Source organism: Festucalex cinctus, chromosome 3 (assembly GCF_051991245.1).
Source record: "Festucalex cinctus isolate MCC-2025b chromosome 3, RoL_Fcin_1.0, whole genome shotgun sequence".
NCBI classification, from domain to species: Eukaryota; Metazoa; Chordata; class Actinopteri; order Syngnathiformes; family Syngnathidae; genus Festucalex; species Festucalex cinctus.
The window spans coordinates 10,493,079-10,515,452 of record NC_135413.1 but is presented as its reverse complement, the minus strand read 5'-3'; the positions used below and the strand labels follow the sequence as shown (position 1 = coordinate 10,515,452).

Sequence of the window (22,374 nt, the reverse complement as noted above, 5' to 3'; positions counted from 1 at the left end):
AAATAAAAATTTGCAAACAAAAAAAAACATTTCAAACATGGATTTGTATTTTAATAAAATCTTTTGCAAACATTTTTTTCGGTTTGTTTGCGAATCTGTTTTTTGGTTGCGAATCTGTTTTTTGGTTGCGAATCTGTTTTTTGATTGAAACCTGTTTTTTGGTTTCGAATCTTTTTCTGTGTTGTGTGGGCGGGGTCCTCCGTTCAACCGATGATAGAAGCCTTGTCATTGGTCAGCTTGGAAGCCGCTGCGACAACTTTCATTGGTCAGATAGGAATGGGGGTGTGACAATGTTCGTCTGACTATTTCCTGGTTCATTTTGTCCAGTCGCCGCCAGCATCGAGGTAAATATGACACCCGCCCCCCCCACCCACTTCGAGTTTTCCGTTTTGTTTATCTGACATTTATCTAAAAGCAACCCTTGATCTATCGTTTATCCGGTGATTTGTTCTAACCATTACAATTAACGTAATCACTCACTCAGCATTGCTTAGCCATGTTAGCTAGCTAGGTAACTGATGGTCCGATACATGAGTCAGTCATGAAGCTATGTTGTTGGCAGTCAAAACACAAATATACGGCTAATTTGGGATAGCTGTTAGGATGAAGTTTTGTTGTTTTTTTTTATACTCATAAAGAAACCTTTGCATTTGTTTCACATACAGGCAGGGCTGGGAATCGAATTTATTTACACTAGCTGCTTCCCCTAAATCTTGGATTAAATTCGTGATAATTCTGTGATTATTATTTATTGGTCCTGGTTGTTTACTGTACGAGTCAGGTTGAAAAAGAGGGGGAACTCATGCACCGTCAAAGCGGTGACATTGCTACTACTAGGATCCAGGCCACGTAAACGTTTGATTTTGGTTAGTCTAGTCATGAATCGTGATGTTTTGTTGGTACGAGAAACGGCCCAAATAAACGGCCTGCTGAGATAGCTGTTATTATGCTTATTCATGATTATTTTATTACATTACATCATTACATTAATAAAATGCTAATTATTAATCACTTATGAGAAGTTCTGGTCATTGAAATAAGTAGCCTCTGCTACATTTATTATGTCTTGGGTGTTTGAAATACAGAGGAAGTGACTGAGATTACGTAATATAAATACATTTAGTTCCTGTGATTGTTTCATTGTAGTTTTCCTGTTTCAATAATGTTCAAAACATGTGTCAAACATAACTTTGTCAGAATTTTTTTTTTTACATGTTTGGTACTTAATTCAAGCACACTTTTCTTTACTTTTTAGATGCAGATGCAGAAGATGAAGTTGGTGGTTGGTCACCTCTCTTCATGAGGTGATGCTGTGGATAACTGAGCAGGGCCACAAGCACCTGCTTATGTCAGACAGAGAGCAATTTAAAATATCAATAAACTTTGACCACAATTGTGAGGTACAAATGCCAGGTCACACATTATGTTACCCCCTGCACAAACACCATTACATTTCCAACTGCTCATATGAGTGATTACCATTCCTTTAAATCACATCTACTGACTGCTATCACCTTTGATGCCAGATTTGACACAGTGTAATTGAAAGGGAAAAAAAAAAAAAATCACATCCATTTCATTTTTTTTGAGTAATTACAGGCTGTTCCTACCAAAATGTTTGTTTTAAGTTTAACAGTTCATTTTCTGAGCTTTCTTGATTTCTTGTTGGCAGGCCAATCATTTCTTGAGAAAAATGTCTGTATAAAATCTATAAAATGCTGAATAATTGACTGGTTGTTAGTTCATATGCATGCTTTTTTTTTATGAAATAAAAGTCAAACTGTTTTACACAGGAATTTATTTTCATTTTTTACATAAATTTAAATGACCCTTTGGGCCGCAAGACACTAGCACTAGAAGCAACATTGAGAGTCTGCAAATAAATGACGCGACCAAAACTCAAGGACTCCTTGTTTGGATTGATTTGCCGTAAAGCAACAAGTCTTTCCTCAGGTAAACGACAGTGGATGTCAGGTATAACGATCCCGTGTTCACCGTGATGGTCCAAGGGTAGTGTCTCTTCAGCTTGCTGGATCTGTAATATCAAATACATTTATGAAAGCTACAGTAACTCCAAGAACTTTTACTCATATAAAGTTTTTCCCTCTGGTTATGTACGCTTTTACCAGCAATAAAACTGCCCTGGCCTGCTCCTCTTACAGTAAACATGCATCTCGCTATGTCTACATTTTCTACCCCTTGGTCTGCTCGCACTCTAAAAGAAAAAATCTAGTCAGTGTAATTGCAAAAGTACACCTACAACTCAGATTCCCATTCTGTTTCAATCTGACTCATACAGTAAACAACCAGGACCAATAAATAATAATCACAGAATTATCACGAATTTAATCCAAGATTTAGGGGAAGCAGCTAGTGTAAATAAATTCGATTCCCAGCCCTGCCTGTATGTGAAACAAATGCAAAGGTTTCTTTATGAGTATAAAAAAACAACAACAAAACTTCATCCTAACAGCTATCCCAAATTAGCCGTATATTTGTGTTTTGACTGCCAACAACATAGCTTCATGACTGACTCATGTATCGGACCATCAGTTACCTAGCTAGCTAACATGGCTAAGCAATGCTGAGTGAGTGATTACGTTAATTGTAATGGTTAGAACAAATCACCGGATAAACGATAGATCAAGGGTTGCTTTTAGATAAATGTCAGATAAACAAAACGGAAAACTAGAAGTGTGGGGGGGGGGGGGGGGGGTCATATTTACCTCGATGCTGGCGGCGACTGGACAAAATGAACCAGCAAATAGTCAGACGAACATTGTCACACCCCCATTCCTATCTGACCAATGAAAGTTGTCGCAGCGGCTTCCAAGCTGACCAATGACAAGGCTTCTATCATCGGTTGAACGGAGGACCCCGCCCACACAACACAGAAAAAGATTCGCAACCAAAAAACAGGTTTCAATCAAAAAACAGATTCGCAACCAAAAAACAGATTCGCAACCAAAAAACAGATTCGCAAACAAAACGAAAAAAATGTTTGCAAAAGATTTTATTAAAATACAAATCCATGTTTGAAATGTTTTTTTTGTTTGCAAATATTTATTTTATATGAAAACCCTTTTTTGTTTGATTAAAATTTATTTGAGGTTGCAAATCCCTTTTGTTTGATTGAAATTTTTTTTGATTGCAAATCCCCTTTTTGTTTGATTGAATTTTTTTTTTGATTGCAAATTCCTTTTTTGTTTGATTGAAAATAAAGACACAAATTTCTCTCCATAGATCTCAAGTATATTTTCCATAGTGACAAGCTGTCAACTAATTAGTCTTGATTTATTGTAATAAACAAATTAATAGTATTTCCCATGTTTTGTTGTTTAAGAAAAAATGTATGATAAAGCAAGTTATAAGCCAAAAGCCAAATTTGTACACGAGTCAGGACATGCTGTTAATGACCACTAATGTAATAGTAGTCATGATTACAGTAAATATGTGTATGAAAACACTTCTAGGGCATACATGTAAAACAATTAAATGATGAAAAAAAACCCCAAAAAAACAGTAAGTATGACAAGTAACTGAGTGTGCTTTCTGTAATCTTATATGTTGATGAGAAAAAGTCAAACGAAGATGTTACAGTACATCTGATTATTTAACAAAAGTCTAATGTGATGCTTGCAAAGCCAAAGAAGAGTGAAGAGTGGAAATGAAATTCCTGCACAGATCATGTTTGAGGCAGTTCCTTCTCACACTCTCGAAGGGGGAGGACGAGAAAGCAGGGGCGCGACGGGGCCACATTCTTTCCAGAGGAAGAAGTTTTTTTGGGGGGGGGAGGGGACCCTCGGTCAAAACTCCTCAAGTGTGATTGTCTTGATCCATGAGAAAATCTACTGCCTCTCCCACCATCCGGACCATCTTGACAAATGAAGTCACTGGCCTGGTATGCGAGGCCACCACCGTCTCGCACTCAAGCTTGAGAAATGCTCCCCAGCTTTGGCTTGCATCATTTTTCCTCCTAAGAAATGATGTTGCACCCACAGCTTTTGAACACACCTCCAGGGACAACCGACGCCAACGTCAGCAGAGGCACTTTTAAGAACACTTAAGTATTACTCATAAGTCAATGTTGCATAGAGATGCTAGCCAAGAACACACAAGCTGCATGATTAATGCGTGTATTTGTGATTCCTGCCATAGAAAAGCTCCATAAGCACAACTGCTAGACTCATGCCCTGAAAGTCTTGCTGATTTCCTGTCTTGAGCAGTGGCCACAACTTTGCAACTCACAAATATAGATTAAATGTTACTATAGGGGTTTTACAACAGACAAACACATGGTGCAACTGCCTGGGGCCCCAAGATTTTGAGGGACACCCAAAAGTCTCTTAAAAAATAACTAATAAAGTTTTCTTCAATTTCAATCAGTTATTGTTTTCGTTTTAATTCACACACCTGAAAACATGAAAATACTTGATCTATCATGATTTCTTCGTAGGGCAGTCTGAAGTGCAAACAACAACAAAAAAAAACATATCAACAAGCACAAAATGAAAACAAAAACAAAAGCAAATAGCTAAACAAAAGAGCAAAAATCTAAACACAACAGCAAATGAAAAACACAAGATATCATTAAGTTATGATTCACCCAAAATGTGCCCCAGTTGGTTTGCGCAAAAAGTCCAAAGTCTGTTGGAATGAGATGAACAATTGGTGCCGGCAGTTACGTACCACCTATCCATGTTCTACTACTTATCCTGGAGTCTATCCCAGCTGACTTTGGCAGGGCACATCCTGGACTGGTCAATCTCAGCGCACACGTGGACAAATAACTAATCACACCTATTGCCAATTTAAAGTATTCAATAAGCCTAGCATGTTTTTTTTTTGTTTTTTTTTAATAAGAATGTGGGAGGAAACCGCAGTAGCTGCAGCCAACCACAATAATAAACTCAAACGAGTACTAATGCTGACAGCGTCAAACAAAACTCAAGACGCATTAGATGGAGCCAGATAATGCAAGTGAATACACATTGATAAACGATCACAGACATGTCTTGAACATATTTTAATTCATAAATGACAACAAATACCCTGTTAACAATGTCTACACATTCATAAAAGTGCAGCAGAACGAGTTTGGACGTGCTGTAGAACAATTCATTACTCAGCACATTTAAAGCTTCACTGCAGTGGAGAACTGAAGGCTGCGTACTTTATGCAGTTTATGTCGCGACTGAGAAAGGGTAAAGATTTTTGGTCCAGGATCACACACACAGTCAGCATCCTGTCGCTTTACTTGTCTGAAGACAGAAATAACAAAAATGTTTAGATGATACAATACTGAGATCTTGCTCTGAAATGGTGCAATTTGGATATGCCGGATAGAGAAGTAAAAAAAAAAAAAAACAGAGATCAACAACAGACCTTTTCCACATTTGCAATGTGATCTGTATTGGACATTCGCCAAAAACACATTGTTGGGGGGGGGGGACCATTGCAAAACTAGACGACAGCACAAGCATAGAACATGTTTATTTTGCCTTACTAAAATTAAGTGTAATTGCACATCCACTGCATTAGGTGGCAGTGGCACTTTCATTTTGAGAGTACGTGAGGAGTATTTGTTCCTCTGCAGAGGTGTGCGTATGACTGTGAACCTAAGTAAATGTTTCATAGCTCCATATTTCATATACCGCTACACAACAAATTGAAATAACCAATTTTGAAATCAAAGGCAGTCAAGACCGTTCGTTAAAATATAATTGTACTTATTTTAAAAGGGAGATTGTTAACAAAATGTCTGCTGTTTCTCAATGTTTAAGTGAAGACAATTTGCAATTTTGGTATTATATCAAAAAACATGAAGTCGATGCACATACTTTGCTTTTACGGGATACACAAAATGGAGTGACAGGTCAGATGTGGCCCCTGAGCCGTGAGTTTTCCCACCTGGGGTCTAATGGTGCACAAAAGAATGATTAATACAGTTCAACTGTATTCCACTTTTTAGTACAATCTAAGAATTGCTTGTTTTTGAACATTTATTTAGTTTTTTTTAACGTTAAACTTTGATGTGTTAATTGGTTAAGTAAAAAAAATATATACTTCCTCTTAGTATAATAAAAACAAACATCTCTGTGGTGAGACTGCTGCCTTTGCAAGGACAAGGCCTGCTGATAAAAATGTCCCTTAAGTGTGTCAAGGACACTGAAATTATCTTTTTGTAGATATAGCGTGATGTAGCGTTACAACATGTCATACCAGCTAACACTAAATAAACATGGTGTGGGTGGTTGTGAATGCATACAGGTTTGAGTTTCACAACCCTTCTCTAGTGTTGGAGGGAAAAGGTGAAGCTTTATAGAGCTAAACAATCCTCAGGAAGTGGGCAAATTGAAACTTGTTTTGATGGGAACTGATATTTGCTTTTTTTGCGCTTCATCCGTTGAACCTTTGTGGCACCCGAATGAACGGCAGCATGACCTTCACGCTCATTTTGCTCTTCTCTTTCTGGATTTGAAAGTTAGTGATTGCCTTTGCATGTGTCTCTCATAGCGCTACTAAGCAAATTTCCCACAAATTGGAAAACGCAAGTCACATTTTAACCTCAGCATGACAGCAGAAGTAAGAGAGTCATCAGACATAATGTGGAGTCATTTCCCGTTGGCTAAAATCTGCAAAAACTGGTGAAGCAAGGATGGATGAAGGGCAAATGAATAGAATCTCGTGGCTGTGCAACTCTCGACCAGTACTGGCCTGCACTCTGACAACACTGGCTGCAATTCAAACATTCCTTCTGCTATTTGGTTTTTGAGTTTGCCTGCTCAGCACGCACACACACACGCACCTCCTGTCATCTAACCATTGGGAATACACACTCACCTCAGACATTCTCAGGGAAGCCCATCTTAGTTCAGAGAGTATGTATAGTGGAGTTAAATACTCACAAGGCTGCAAAACACAGAATTGGAACATTTTCTGGGGGGAAAAAAAGCCTCTAATTTTGCACAGAACAAAGATTAAAGTGATGTGGGATAAATCAGCATATTTAAACGATTTATAATTTGCCTGTTCAATTAATAAGTATTTTATAATAGCCATTTAGACACTGGAATGAGATAGTTTGCACTAATTCTATGGGGAAAAAGAGGTTAGTGTCTACCGTGTTTGTGTTGTGCCAGAATATTATGATGGTTATGCAATTGATTTATAGCCACAGCCAGCCAAACAAATAAGAAATACAGTATACGTACCGGAGCTGTTGCGAAAACGCAACTTTTGTATTTCAGCTCCTCTCTGCAGCGGGATCAAGTTGATTCCTATCAGTGGAGATTGAAGACCCACAAATTCAGTGTTTGCAAACTGACACTAGTGATGGTGGATTATCCGTACACTACACAATGTGATGAATTGATAAGACCAATAACAGCGGGTAAAAGTCAACGCGCAGGCAGTTACAAAATATAAACAAAAACCAACGTGTTGTGTCATTCTTACCATTGTGCCTCTTCCAAATCCTTTCAGGAAACGTTTGCTTTGCTCCTTTATAGATGGGTGTCAGGCTGACATCTGGATGGAGGAAGAATTTAGATTTTCTTTGTAGGGATTTGGATAAATGGCCAAAGGAAAGTACATGACAAAACTGAAACAAAGGCGCTGTGCTCTCGTGGTGAGCACGTCTGCCTCACAACATACTTCTGTTTTGTCTATTTCATTTCAGGTATCTTTTGGACAGGCCTGAGTCAATCAACGTTTGATGTTAGGATTTGCAAGTTTTGTAAGAATATGGCAACTGACCTTGGGACAGTCTTGCAAAGTTGCCATCTGGCACAATGTTGTTCTCTCCCCGACTGCAGTACAGCCCAGTGCAGCCTGTTTTTGTGTTTTCATCAGCAGCACAATTTGGTAGGACAGATCCCGTTTTGAGAAACTTGCCATGGTCGGCATCATTTGTATCGGAGCAGTTTGACGGCCCTGAAGCTTCTCAGACTGGCGCCGAACGGCAGTCGAGGAGAAAAAGACTTCTCACCCGGTATCAATTTTGCAAAGTCTGAGCTGTCAAATGCTGATTGCCTCACATCTCTCTAAAGTACAAGTGAATCCTTGCATCCTTCCTTCCAACTGTTTTTATGCAGGCCATGGAGGAAAAAAATGTGGACACCCAAGGAAGGACTTACTTTTTAAATTCAAACACGGATGCCTGCGGCCTTTGCGGCTTCTCTGTGATGCTCCCAATGATTTCCTCTCAGGTTTCAGGTGGGTTGGTTCCACCATTCTGTGGTTTCCCTCCAACAGAGAGCAGCGGCGGGGGGCCTTGAAGCTCTCCGTCGCCTCGAGAAGAACCTTGTGCATTTCGCACTTCTGACGGCAGGAGACCAGGATAGATGCAAAATTGCGGCTGCTCACTATCGTAAAAGGCAACACGCAACCTGAGGGAGTGAAACAGCGAGAAATAACATGACAAAAGAAATGCATTATCTCAATTACCATAATAGCCTATATTAATTCTTTTGTGACCCACACTGTTCTCTAACCTGAACATCTTTCATTGTGCCTTTTCTCCTTGAACATGCCACTGTCCTGCAACTCTGAATGTCAAAACATGATATTTAAAAACATGAAAAACAACTCATCTACTTGAGATACACGTACTTAATTTTTCATGACTTACTTTGTTCATCACTGCATTTAACAGTTCTTGGTACTTGGTGGAATTGCTCTGGGGAGTTCATTGGGGAACTTGGAAGGAGAAAAAAAAAGTTCCCCATGAATTAATGTTTGATGTTAGACACTTCACTGAAGAAAATGTTTTCGTATTAGATATACTTGGATGAAAATAAATTTGGCAGCAAAATCAACCGTTTTTTTGTTTTTTTTTATCCATCTGAGGGTCGGCCATTTTGCCACTTAGTGTCAAGTTAACTGAAAATGACATTACAGTTACTCAAGTTTCAGGTAACAACCAACAATTGTTCACCTGTTTTCTGAATTTGGTCATGTGACATTTGCAAGTTAAGGTGTGATTGGCCACCACTTGATTCCTGAGTAAAGGTGATGTCATTTTCAGTCGATAACAAGAGGCAAAATAGCCGCCCCCAGAGATGGATAAAAACGGTGGATTTTGCTGCTTAATTCATATTCCACAAAGATTAAGAATAATCTGAATGCTGTGTTAGAATAGTGGGGACACATACAAAATATTATTGTAAAAATAAATAAATAAATACAAATGAGTTGACTTTTCTTTAAAAATGGACGGTGGACCACAAATAGCCACCGGGTCATAGTTTGGACATCCTGTGGTTTGGGTGCATACTCAAAATTGTCAATAGTTTTTTCATACAAATCAAATAATAGTATTGTAACTATAAAACTACTACTACATTAGTAATACTGATAATGTACGACAGGTTCAGACATACAAATTCATAATTGTGTCGAAAACCAAGGAGCCCCTGTAAAATGTAAGCTTCTAACCTCTCTACTGTACGTGCTTCTCTGCCTCCCTCGAGTTGCCGTACTTGGGACTGCCTGAGGGACCCAGTACCGCGACACACTGAACATGACACAATCCGTCTGCTGCTTTCACCCGCCTCTTTTTCAGCACATGACTTTCCGTTCTTGATGTGTCTGCCTTGTGCTTCTTTTTGTTTTTCCTCATTCTTATTCTTGGCATGTCTGCCTTCTGTTTCTTTTTTCTCATTCGTGTTGACAATATTGGAGGAATGCAGGAAGGCACCAAGAGCCTTGTGGTTGCCGTCTTGCAGCTGCTGTGACCTTTCAGGGAACGAAGATGGGCCAGACTCTTCAACGGCTTCTGTGTCAAGCTTCTCATCTTCCGCCTGCTTTGGACCAGGGATTCCCAAGGATGTGACTTCATAGAAAGATAAACAAATTCCATCAGTCAACAACCAATTCATTGGATTACTGTATACATTGACCATCAAGATCTTGTTGGATGAAGCTGCGTTCATGCCACTGACTTACTAGTCTGTTTGCAGGTCTGCAATATGAACGTTGCAAACTTTCTGACCTCCTCGTTCGCATCTTCAGCGAGCAGCGTGATGATGAGTGGCAGGCCGCCACACTGCACCAGCTGGCATTGGTATTCCTCTACGGACAAGGAAAAGAAATCAGTTGATGTGCTTTTGATGTTAAACACAATCTGATTTAAAAAAAAAAAAAAAGTACAGTACTTGCGCTTTTTTTTTTTTATATTTGAACGACAGCTTAATATATAAGGGGGAAATTGATTTAATTGAAATGTATTGGAAGTTCTATAAAAGCTAAATAAAAACTGTAATGAAATGTTTAAAAATAACTGTTCTTGAAGATTAACTACAAATGTATTGAACTTAACAGTTAAAAACAACTGAAGTGTACTTAGGCAGTAATTATTTCACGTTACTCGAGGCAGGCTACGTACCACACTAGATGGATAGTTAAAAACTATACCTTCCATGGCTACTTCATTTCTTACCAGAAGCTTCGGTGAAATGGCCCAGCAAGATGAGCACCGCCAGTCTGTCCTCGCAGTTGAGGTGCGGGCTAGCCAGCAGTGAAACGAGATGATCCACTACATTATAGGAGGCCAGAACTAAAGCCAGTTTTGCTGGGTGGGAATAGGATGCAAATGAGACCCTTTTACAGTGAAATGTTATGAGGTTAATCCCTCACCGTTGTTAGCGATACAAGCTGACACGGTCTTGACGATAATTATTAAAAGCTGGCAAGAAGATGGGCTTGTGTCAGATTCCAACGCCAGACAGATCAGCATGTGAACAAGGGTCTCTAACACGCCGCTAGTGGCAAAAATCTCTTGAACATATGCTGTAAACACAACGGACATGTAGGGTATCATACAGGGCTTTAATTTTTCAGTTTGGAATGTTGACTTGACTTACCATTGTTGGCAACTGTCATCGCCATGAAGGAGCAAAGGTATCGAAACACCTCAAAGCAAGGCAAAGAAGTCTGCTGAAGCCACCATTTTATTTTAGGAAAGGATGACACACAGACACGTTGTGCCTCCTCTGGAACACACAAGTTGGCAGAGCTCTTCAGTCAAACATCATGGCAGTACTTTTTCATTCAATATAGCTTTGCAATACCATTCTGAGGGTTGTTGACACATCCACAGAGAGCATTTGACACTGATACCCACAGACAAACGTGATCCGAGTCTGCGGTAGATTCAGGGAACATGTTCCTAAAACGGCATAAACAAATATTTTTACAATAGACATTTGCTAGATATCTGCGCAGATAAAACAACGCAATTTATTTTTTTTTACCTGAAGATGTTCAGCAGAATGTCTATGCAGCCAGTGGTTTGGGCTAAAGTCTGCCCTGCCTCTGGAAAAGAAAAATTACAGTATTTGAAGTGTATTCTCTTGAAGAAGTCAACACTCATTTATTTCCATTTTTAAAGTGCGTGAGCAGCCTGGGTCTTACTGTTGTTGGCTACCAACACAGACAGTAAATAGACAGAGACACTCTTCTGTTTAAGCGAAGCATCTTTTTCCTTCATATAGCCACAGAGATCCAGAAACATCTCCCGTTGGCACAGAGTATTCTTGCAGTACACTTCAAGAAGAAAAACATGGATGTCAATTTAACTGCATGGACTGAACTAAGCAAATAAGCACATAGTACGTACCATTGGCCTCTGCTAAAGTGCCAAGTGTAAAAAGCGCAGTCTGCTTCACATTTGGATGAACGGCATTGGATGTGAAGAGGTTGTACACAAACATCACACCTCCCATTTCTCTCAGCAGGTCCACATTGTGCTCTGAAATCATACATAATCAATGTGAAACGCAATACATAAGAATGAAAATGGCCAATGAACTGGGCATTTGTCTTTGTCAGATAAATGAGGATCCATATTGTGACAGGAAGCCAGTGGGGAGATTTTGTGGACACCCACCATTAGAAGAAAAAAATAAAATAAAATAAAAACACCTGCAACAGGATCCACTACTACACCTGCGGGAGGGCAACATCCCACAACTGGTGGGCCGCTGACCCGGGTTCAGGAGAAACTTAGTATGTGTGGATATGTGTGGGGGTGCCCTTTTTAGGAAAAAAAGCTCTTGTGTGATATCATCCATAGAAAATTTGGGTTAAAAAATGACATCGAATTAGAGTAAAACAGTATAACACTACGATTTCTCAATCGTCTCTATCTCAACCCTTTTGTTTGGTCTGCTACTCACCTTCTCCAATTGGCTGACAAGTTTCAATTAAAAAATAATCCACCAATAGCCTCGTCGAAATTACCATGACGTTTCAAATGGCGTCACTTGAACAAAAAAAAAAAAAAAACACAACTCTACTTTAATAATGCAAATGGAACTTCATTGGTGAGAAGAGCAGTACGGGCAGTTGAATAGGTCATGTACTTTTCATAAATTTATTTGTCATGGAGAATTTTAGAGGCCTTTGATTGACATGCTCATGATGTGGCAATCTTTGTCCACTCTTGAGCCAATCCAATAAATCAACATGCATTTATAAAGAGTTAATTTTTTTTACACAACTGGAAGGACCAAAGTAATGTACTATTTTTTGAAACCGCACTGGAAATAAAATTAAGCAATAAAAACAACAAAACAAAACCAATAAATAATTGAATAACACTGTAAGAGCAGGATATGTGTATATGGTGTTTTAGGTTCACCCATGACCTGGGAATGGCCAGGAGAGATCTATCGCCACGACTCAAAGAACAGGGCAAAGCATTTCTAAAGCATGATCAAGTAGATAGTTTACCTTTTTTCTCACATATGCAGTTGATGGTGATGAGAGCTTGTTTTTGCAGATCTGGACAGTTCATCTGGAACTTTACACATTCCAGCAGCAAGCAAAGATCTGTCTTGATGGCTGACATCACAACCACATGTACATTAATACAGCTACTTAAATTGACACAGCCATATATATCAATACAGTATATCAATTATTCTTAACCATGGTGTGCCTGAAAGATCATTGTTGCGTCATAGGAAGTAATCCAATTTCGCCTAATATGTCAGAAAATCCATCCATCCATGCATTTTCTTAACTGCTTGTTCCTCACTAGGGTCGCGGGGGGCGGGTCGGTTGCTGGAGCCTATCTCAGCTGGCTATGGGCAGCAGGCGGGGTACACCCTGAACTGGTTGCCAGCCAATCACAGAGTAAATAATTATTTACAAAAAATAATGCACAGCAAGAATGGATGGATGGATGGATGGATCTTTTACCCTTGGCAGTGACCTAGTGACGGGCAGAACAATTAAATGTTCTTCCATAGAGCTGTCAAAATTAATCTATTAATCGACAAGTAATCGATTATTAAAATAATCCACAACTATGTTAATAATTGAGTAATCTTTGGAGCCATTTTTTAATTTCAAATTGTCCAAATCCCCTGATTTCAGCCTATCAACAGTAATTGTTCACTAATTTCTGTAATCTTTCAGAAGATAAATCTGATTATCATCTGTGTTTAATCAAAATAAGACATTTACTTTGGAACACAATGACCAAACCGTACAACATTTACGTATAGTACATCTACCCCCTTTTTCTAAAATCGCTATATGAATGAGTACGAAATAACCACCAATCAGAGTAATCAGGAAAAAAAAAATGCTTTTTGCAATTCTGTACACACTAATGCAAAATTCAAAATGAATCTGATTAGGCAATTTATCGATTGAATAATCGATTGATTCATCAATTCTAAAAATATTCAATAGTGACAGCACTACTCTTCCACTAGATGGCAGAAAGTACAATTGACCAGTTTCCATCAATGCCTGTGGTGTCCAAACTCGGTCCAAGGGCCGGAGTCTTGCAGGTTTTGGATGTTTCCTTGATCCAACGCACCTGTTCCCATGAACAGGATCGTTATCAAGCTTATGCAGAGCTTTTTGATGAGCTTCAGGTGTGTTGGAGAAGAGAAACATTCAAAGCCTGCAGAACTCGGGCCCCGAGGACCGAGTTTAGACAACACTGACCTATGCCAGTCATAATAAACCAGAATACTGTAGTAGTGCTGTCTTCAACTAAACAGGCCCAGAGTTGAGACAATGCAAAGATTATTTCAGTAACTCTACATAGTTTTTGCAACATTTTTGTTTGGTGGTGTGCCCTGATTTTTTTTCTAATGAGAAATGTGTGAAATGACGCAGTAAATTTGGAAACAGTGATAATTATATTAAAAAAAAAAAAAATCTAATTTAAGGAGTACATGTGTCATGAGGGCAGCTGGTGTCAGGAGTAGGTTGCAGAAGATAGACTTCGATGGGCAAGGATGACACGCTGTAGTCCTACAGTCGAAATGAAAAGTAGAAGAATGTGACTCACAGTTGCGGCTGTTGGTGTAAATCACTTCGTCATCTGCGTTCTCTTGAGCTGTGTCAGTAGTTTGAACTCCCAAGTGATACATTACTGTAACTGTGGCCAAGAGTTAATTATAGTCAAAGTAAACTTACGAGTATACAGTTAACAAAATTGAAATGATGCAGAATATACAGCTATGACCCACGTAGGCCTATGGCTATTTTAAAAAATGACATGAGGTAAATACGTATATTTACTTTGAAAACACCACCAAAGCTACGTCTAAATATGGACTAGATATCGACTCAAATAGTATACCTCGACTGTGTAAATACTTTGTTGCTGTTCTTGCCAAAGCTCTTAACGTAATTATTATTAATTAAGATAATAAATGGGACAAGCACTCCAGTGTTCTCCGGCCGCTCGCACACACAAAAGGAAACATGGCGCCTGTTGACCGACTTCATTTTTGTTTTTAAATTCATTTATCTTTATTTGAATTCATTATGATTACGTACAATCGACCCGTTATCAAATGTGTTGTTTTGGTACCGTTAACACAGATATATAAATTCTAATATTTATTCGTCATTACGAAAGTTAACAATTCACCCCGGACATACGTCACCGATGACGCAATATTACGTCAGTCATAAACCCAACTATCCTCGGCGTCGCGCTGTTTATGAACTACTTTATTCAGTCGCCTTGTGTGTGTGTGTGTTTTTTTAAAAAATACTTAACAACTACTAATTTACTTACGACGTGGTTTATGTTTCAAATAAAGACGATTTAGTTTGAGTTGTAAATCATACGAAAGTCGCATTTATCTTGATTGTGAGCGTAGCATGCTAGCTACGCTAACGTTAGCACGTGTACTAGATAGATAACAAAATAAACATGGTTTCACCTTTCATCTGATTTCGTAAAGCCCTCCTGGTTGTTGCGCGCGCCCACCTTTAACCTGTTGTTTTCTCTACTCGGGCAAACTACTCTCTAAAGTTTGCAATAGCTTAAACGTTATAAGAAATGTTGAGGCGTTCGTACGCCAGCATCATTGAACGAGCGTCAAGGAGAGACAGCAACATCCCAAATGCATTACAGGTTCTTATTTCGCCTTTTCAAGACATTCATATATTCATTCGTTTTAACGAGTGTTGTTTTTGGGGTTTCTCAGTATCGCCCACCCGCAGTGTTCTCCAAGAAAGCCCACCAGCGTCGTCACTCTTTATCCTGCTGGGACCTGTCGCCCAGAAGAAAAGAGCACAAGTTGGGAACAAGTGTCGCACGGACAACTCAACGTGAACGTCCGCTGTCAACCCATCAGGAATTTGCCTTTCAGCTCAGCCGAGTGCAAATCGACAGCATTCTGCGAGCAAATGAGCAGGTAATAACTGTGGCACACTGAGGATGAACTGTTAGCACAGTGACGCCTAGATGATGTTGTATTACTGTTCTTACGTTTTTTATTGTATTCATTTTTTTTTTTTACGTTTGTTGCATTGAGACTAAAAGTTTTTCTTTAAATGCAAAATTGCAAATACTTCTTAGGGATCGTCAAGTACCAAAGCCAAGTATTGAGCTACTGGTGCTGCGTTTGAGAAAGGTGGAAGTCGTACTTTTCCTAGAAAGAAATGTCCCTTTGAACTCGGACGTCCGAGTTGCGAAGGACCCTGACATAACCAGAGCAACAAAACAATTTGTTGGAGTCAGCCATTGTTGTTGTTTACATTCACCTCGAACGCTATTAGGAGTATTGGGATAATCCAAATTGGATATATCTTGACTTCCACCTTCCTCAAATGCAGCATTATTTTCAGGTATTGAGTACTTGTGGAGGCTACTTATGGCAAAAATAATGTCTGACTTTGAGTAAGTCCTCCTTCGCGGTAGTTGGCGCTATGCTACAGCACTCAGTATCGGTAACTATTGAATACTCTTACTGGTATCAGTCTGAAAAAAGGTGGGATTGAACATCCCAAATTATTGTAATTATGACTTCCATACTTTGTTTGGAGGTTACTGATAGACTACAGTAAGTTTGGACTCATGTACACATTTCCTGTAATTGCTAGTGTTGAGCGGATTTCTGAAAAATTGATTACCAGCGTTCCAGATCCTGCAATGGATTCCCAGAACAGAATATCAAACTGTTATAATTCTTTTCAGTTTTGATCCCCCTATCATAGGGTCAAATATTTGACACAGAAGTAGTGTTTAAATTAAACAACACTTTGTAACAATGCTTGAAAATGTGTTCAGTGTCTTAAGATAACTTGTGTTGTGAATTTGCACTTGGCCTATATAGATAAAATTGAGCTGATTATAGTGACTTAAAACAGGAACTCAATTGCCAAGTCTATTGTATGAAACCTATGAAAGATGAAACTAAACACTTCAGTTATGCATTGACTTTTTTTTTTTTTTATTCAAATCCATTGTGGCAGTTATATAACTTTGTCACTGTCCAAAATACTTCTGCATCTTACTATACGAATGCATCGTACGTTGAGAAATGTACTGTAAATTGCTGGGTTTTCGTTACAGCTTTTATCATCTGCTTTACAGAGTGTGAGTGTGCCAGAGTTTGATGTACCAGGGCTCAGCCTGGTACAAAAGTTTGAGAGCAACCACTTAGCCGCCAACACACCCAATGAAGACCGCCGCAGTGCAGCCACCTGTTTGCAGGTATTCAGACTTGTGCCACTTTCCGCTTTGAATTCTTCTTATCTTCTCAAGCGCTTAACATAATGTAAGGAATCTTCAGGTTGCTTTATGGACCTTACTTCATAATTTGACATCAACAATTATCATGAGGATATTCTTGGTCTTGGTCTAAATTGACATAGACATGACATATGTATGGAAAATGAACCATGTGTCAGGGTTAATTGTTTATTAATTGTGTGGCTTGGCCCAAATCGCTTAAGTTAAAATGAGCAAATGCCTCTCCCCAGGCAAAGGGCACGCTCTTTGGCGTGTTTGATGGCCATGGCGGCTGGGCGTGCGCGCAGGCGGTCAGCGAGCGCCTGCTGTATTACATCACCGTGGCCATGATGCCCAAGCGCAGCCTGGAGGAGTTGGAGACGTGCATGGAGCACGGCAGGCCCGTCCCGCCTGTTTTGCAGTGGTATAAGCACCACGCCGACTTCAATTTCCGTGACTCGGCTTCACTCTACTTCCACCACCTCAGAGTCTTCTGGCAGGAGCTGCTGGACAGCCACGAACATGGGGAAGGCATGTGGTATGTGCTAAATGTCTTCCTACTTTTACAAACACAAATACTAGATAACAAAAACACACTAGATCAGTGTTTCTCAACTTTTATTGATCTAAGGCTGATATGTCACATCAGAAAAAAAACAGCACACCACTGAATACTGTGTCTAATACTGTGCATTAGGGCTGGGAATCTTTGACTGTCTCACGATTCAATTCGATTACCATTTCTGGGTCTACGATTCGATTCAGAATTGATTTTCGATTTCCGATTCAAGAGATTTCGATTCAACATTATTTGATTGACAAATGATTTTTGCTTCAATTTACAGATATGTACAACATTGTCATGAAGTACTCCAGACTGCTTTGCAAGACAAAATGACAAATAGAGAAATTAAAGTGTCTTTTTTTTTTTTGTTTTTTTTTTTGTTTGTTTAAACATTTATTAATTTTGTAGTCTAAGTGCCCTTTTCCACAAAAACAGCATGTGAGCTATAACTCCCTTTCCCCCTCCTTCTTCATTTTTTATTTTAAATAAAATCGATTTTTGGATATTACCGGAAATATCGATTCGATTAAATTAATAAATGAGAATCTCGATTCTTTTATGAATCGATTTTTTGGCACACCCCTCCTGTGCATCAAGGTGTTTATCTTGTCCCCCCAGCCCTTCGGATGCCATGCTTTACGCCTTCAAGCGTCTGGATGCCGACATCTCCTTAGAGGCTCAAGTTCCTCTGTCCAACGACTTGATGAAAAACACAGCCATCCAGGTATCATCACAAACATTTTTATTTTATTTTTTTTAGCTTGGGGTGTTTTAAGGCCCCAGGGTCATATCCTGCATGACCTCATCTGTCCTTTAATATTTTGTCCAGAATGAATTTGATAACTTAATTATTTTTCTTGAATATTTAATAACTTTAAAAAGTAATTTTTTTCCACTTGCTGTCAACTGAAGATGACATCACCCGTGCTGAGGAAGTAGGTAAGAACCAATCGCGGCTCACATGTTTTCTGGGTTTGGTCAGCAAACTGAGCCATGATTGGTCGTTAACTACTTCCTCAACACAGCTAATATCATCTCCACTTGACAGCAAGTGGAAAAAGTAGTATTAATGTATTAATTGTACATGAAAAATTATGAAGTTACCAAATTAATACTGGACAAAATATGAACTTTTTGCTGCTGAAAATGGCTCAATGAGTCAAATATCCCTTTAATCTGGCCCAGCTAGCATTTATGTTACAAGGCTCCTGTAATTAACCTTGCTCTGCAAGCTGAATTCTCACTGTATTTGTGAGTTCACAAACTTCGGAGAATACATCTTGTACCGAGCCCGTTGATTCCCATCGATCTGGTAGTTCAGACCAATCACAGAGCGACATTGTTTCTCCGCCGTGATATGCAGCTATGACGAAACCAGGAAGCCGGGGGAAACAATCAAAGCTAACATAGATGAATGAACGCTGCAATTAATTCTGTTCTTGCAGAATTACTCACCCTTTCTTGGAAATTTTCATCCATGGCCGTGATTCGTCAACACAAACGCGCACAATGCCACATCGTCCAATCAGCTCGGAATATTATACATAATGTCCTACCTTTTCCGAGGAAGTAACCGTGGAGCAGTCCCAGACTGATATTGTGGCGAATTCCCTTGACTGAATCAAAATATCAATCTGGCTATTGCCAGGTTATCCTGTAATACTGGTTGCATTAATTTGGCCATTTTCCCCCTCAGATTCGTTACTTAAAATGTACCGGTAATTATTTTTTTAAACAGGTCTCTCATGGAAACCAGAATTGAGTTTGACACCCCCGTGCTAGACTAATGTATGTTGTTTGACATATGACATCCTTGTGATTGTGTTTCCAGGTAGCCTTCGCTGGGTCAACAGCCTGCGTGGCTCACGTCGGCCCTGAAGGCATTCACGTGGCGAACGCCGGTGACTGCAGAGCGGTGTTGGGCGTTCAGGAGGCAGACGGCACATGGAGCGCCGTGCATCTTTCTCAGGACCACAACTGCCAAAATCAGGCTGAGCTCGAGCGCATTAGGGCCCAGCATCCGCCCTCAGAAAGGCAGACTGTAGTCACAGATGACAGACTTTTAGGGGTGAGTGATCTTTCCTAGCACCCCGATGAGTTACATCAGCACGGGGTGATTACCTTATTTTCCGCACTATAAGGCGCACCGCATTATAAGGTGCACCTTCAATGAATGACATATTTTAAAACTTTTTCCATATCTAAGGCGCGACAGTAGAGGCTGGGGTTACGTTATGCATCCATTAGATGGTGCTGCGCTAAAAGGAATGTCAACAAAACAGATAGGTCAGTCAAACGTTATTACTTGATTACAAACCAGCTTTCTGACAACTCCATTCACTCCCAAAATGAATAAACAGCTGTTTTGTTATTTTCTCTTAGGTAAAGTATTCGTATTAGCTAGCGATCCAAGATGGCGGGATCTTCTGAGCATGCGCGTCACCGATCGTGCAGGGTCACCGATAGCGTCTTGACAGCGAGACCTGTTGCGGCTCAATATTGATCCATATATAAGGCGCACTGGATTATAAGGCGCATGCTCAGCTTTTGAAAAAATTGAAGGCTTTTAGGTGCACCTTATAGTGCGGAAAATACGGTAATTGATTTTATCAGTTAATTCAGGTCTCACGTCGGTTTGTCAGGACGATTTAAAATGAAAAATAGTTATGTGCTTGTCAACCACAAATATTTTGCAGAAGACGCCTTGAATTCTTCTTGCTTGGTAAGAACGCTTCCTGAGCAAAAGCAAATACCAGGAAGGAAAATAAGAAAAAGGAATGCTTCTTTGAAGTGAAAGGAAAATAATAAACTAAAAGTGATAATCAGATTTTTGGAGAAAAAAAACTGACACCCAATTTTAAGGTCTTATTATCCAGTTGTTGTTGTTTTTTTGTTTGTTTGTTTTTTCCCTTCAATGTTTACATTTGCATCATTAGGTTTTGATGCCCTCACGAGCATTTGGTGATGTGCGTTTCAAGTGGAGCCACGAGTTGCAGCAGAGCATCCTATCTGGCCTGGAGTCTGACCTGGACCCCGACTCACTCAACCTGTACCACTACACCCTGTCCAACTACCTGACGCCACCTTACCTGGACGCAGCTGCGGAGGTGACGTACCACAAAGTGAGGCCGCAGGACCGTTTCCTCATCCTGGCCACAGACGGCCTGTGGGACGAGCTGAGGAGCCAGGAGGCCGTGCGGCTGGTCGGCGAGCATCTGAGCGGGATTCACCTGCAGGTATGAGTGATCACAAGATGGATGCCATACACCAAGGTAGAAATGTGTTTTGGCCACCAGGTGGCAGTATATTACAGAAAGGGATATTCTGTGCATGGCATGTCAAAGCTTTACTGTAATGTTCCTCAGTAATATCTACTGTAATATTGGCATCAATGGCTCATATCTAAAAACTCTTAAGTCTGTATTTAGAAACTCGCTTCATTCATTTGTTAGTTGCATCATTAACTCTCCCACACCAAACTAAACAGGCCTGTTAGCAATCTAATTTGGGTTGAAATAATGTCTGCCCACTGCATTCAAGCACAATAATGCGTCCAACACAAAACTCCCTAAAGGTTTCTCACGGTTTCATCCCCCAGTCTCCCGTCTCTCAGTCGGAACGTCAGCTGAAGCTGGGCCAGCTCCACCAGCTCCTGCTCAAGCGTCAGGCCCGCGCCTTGCCCCCCTCGGACGCCAACGCTGCCACTCACCTCATCCGGCACGCCCTGGGCGCCGATGAGTACGGCGAGCTGTGCCACGAGAGGCTGGCATCCATGCTAGCCCTGCCGCAGGACCTGGCGCGCATGTACCGTGACGACATCACAGCCATCGTGGTCTATCTGAACACGCAGGCGATGGGCTGACTGACTGTGAGTGGCTTGACATTTTCAACACAGGACACTTGTCACGAGAATTCTCATATTTGTTGCATTAAATTGTGTTAATTTATTTCCAACTGTTTGTTCTCTTCATTTTGTAGCGTTTCATTCAGTATGTATGTTATATGTTTCTGTACAATCAGTTTTCAGCCGCTAAGTCATTCCAGAATTGGCAGACATTTTTGACTTCTATAAAAGTAGTACCGGTATTATTTAAAAAAGAAAAAGAAAAAAAAAAAATCAGTTATTACGTTTTTTTTTCCGCAAGAAAAACATCTAGCTCAACCATTAATAGTACACCTTTTTAATGATAAATTTCATTTGTCCATCCATCCATTTTCTTAACCGCTTATTCCTCACAAGCATCGCAGGAGTGCTGGAGCTTATCCCAGCTGGCATCGGGCAGTAGACGGGGTACACCCTGAAAAAAAAAAAAAAAAAAACTGGTTGCCAGCCAATTGCAGATACTATTTAATTTGTCATATATACTTTGCTGTGTTTGACGCAGCCCTGTTTCAGATATGAAAAACATATTTAAACTATATTACTAATTAAATCCTTTACAGTTAAAGTTGTATTTTATTTGACTACAAATATAGTTATTATAATAATGTTAGTATCACTGTAATTATAGTAAGAAAATTTCAAGTAACGGTTACAAATTATACTCAAATACATTATACTATAACTATACAATATACTTGGCTCAAGACTAACTGGTAGCTGGTCAAGAGCAAACTTGGCTATATAATAAAGAAGAAAAACTTTGATATGTCATTTTCTGATTATACTGTATGCGAAACAGAGATGCGTTGTTTTCATTGACACACTCCATTATGGCTGAAAATAAAGAAAAACTAGAGCATTTAGAAGAGAGGACTTACTGTACATCTGGTACATGATGTTTCTACCAAGTCACTTGTGTTTTCTTCATCC

The 22,374-nt window shown here is 39.7% G+C and overlaps 2 protein-coding genes and 1 long non-coding RNA gene across 7 annotated transcripts; 1 reads left to right on the top strand and 2 right to left on the bottom strand.

Annotated features, from left to right (window-relative positions):
- Positions 1-1,781: 1,781 nt before the first annotated feature.
- Positions 1,782-2,772, bottom strand: LOC144015613 (uncharacterized). Its single transcript, XR_013282772.1, has 2 exons — positions 2,727-2,772; positions 1,782-2,035 (listed from the first exon to the last, which is right to left on the bottom strand). It is a non-coding gene; the product is annotated as an uncharacterized LOC144015613 (long non-coding RNA).
- Positions 2,773-5,011: 2,239 nt separating this feature from the next.
- On the bottom strand, positions 5,012-14,904 carry terb1 (telomere repeat binding bouquet formation protein 1). 4 transcript variants are annotated; one of them, XR_013282771.1, is made up of 19 exons: positions 14,609-14,904; positions 14,315-14,404; positions 12,736-12,846; positions 11,621-11,752; positions 11,416-11,547; positions 11,256-11,316; positions 11,073-11,170; positions 10,866-10,994; positions 10,639-10,791; positions 10,442-10,573; positions 9,949-10,074; positions 9,439-9,835; positions 8,633-8,700; positions 8,496-8,549; positions 8,139-8,390; positions 7,459-7,530; positions 7,215-7,280; positions 5,841-6,912; positions 5,012-5,261 (listed from the first exon to the last, which is right to left on the bottom strand). XR_013282771.1 is itself a non-coding variant. In XM_077515753.1 (18 exons), exons 2-18 carry the CDS (start codon positions 14,394-14,396, stop codon positions 6,905-6,907), a joined length of 2,073 nt encoding a protein of 690 aa, XP_077371879.1. In that variant the 5' UTR covers positions 14,397-14,404; positions 14,609-14,904; the 3' UTR covers positions 5,012-6,904. The 4 variants fall into 4 exon arrangements, 1 of the variants encoding a protein (XP_077371879.1); XR_013282769.1 differs by having other exon boundaries at positions 6,844-6,912; positions 14,609-14,903; XR_013282770.1 differs by having other exon boundaries at positions 6,844-6,912; positions 14,315-14,904.
- pdp2 (putative pyruvate dehydrogenase phosphatase isoenzyme 2) lies at positions 14,658-21,508 on the top strand. 2 transcript variants are annotated; one of them, XM_077515755.1, is made up of 8 exons: positions 14,658-15,394; positions 15,468-15,677; positions 16,859-16,978; positions 17,248-17,534; positions 18,180-18,285; positions 19,393-19,629; positions 20,540-20,797; positions 21,160-21,508. In XM_077515755.1, exons 1-8 carry the CDS (start codon positions 15,320-15,322, stop codon positions 21,421-21,423), a joined length of 1,557 nt encoding a protein of 518 aa, XP_077371881.1. In that variant the 5' UTR covers positions 14,658-15,319; the 3' UTR covers positions 21,424-21,508. The 2 variants fall into 2 exon arrangements, with proteins under 2 accessions (XP_077371881.1, XP_077371880.1); XM_077515754.1 differs by having other exon boundaries at positions 14,870-15,394; positions 20,498-20,797.
- The last annotated feature ends 866 nt before the right edge of the window (positions 21,509-22,374 follow it).

Bases quoted from the DNA above. Each gene is read 5' to 3' on its own strand.
- terb1 (XM_077515753.1), bottom strand. From the start codon at position 14,396: ATGTATCACTTGGGAGTTCAAACTACTGACACAGCTCAAGAGAACGCA. The intron at 12,847-14,314 runs GTGAGTCACATT...TTGTGATGTCAG, and splicing joins TTACACCAACAGCCGCAACT to CCATCAAGACAGATCTTTGC. The intron at 11,753-12,735 runs GTAAACTATCTA...GTATGATTTCAG, and splicing joins CTGCATATGTGAGAAAAAAG to AGCACAATGTGGACCTGCTG.
- pdp2 (XM_077515754.1), top strand. From the start codon at position 15,320: ATGTTGAGGCGTTCGTACGCCAGCATCATTGAACGAGCGTCAAGGAGA. The intron at 18,286-19,392 runs GTATCATCACAA...TTGTGTTTCCAG, and splicing joins TGAAAAACACAGCCATCCAG to GTAGCCTTCGCTGGGTCAAC. The intron at 20,798-21,159 runs GTATGAGTGATC...TTCATCCCCCAG, and splicing joins TGAGCGGGATTCACCTGCAG to TCTCCCGTCTCTCAGTCGGA.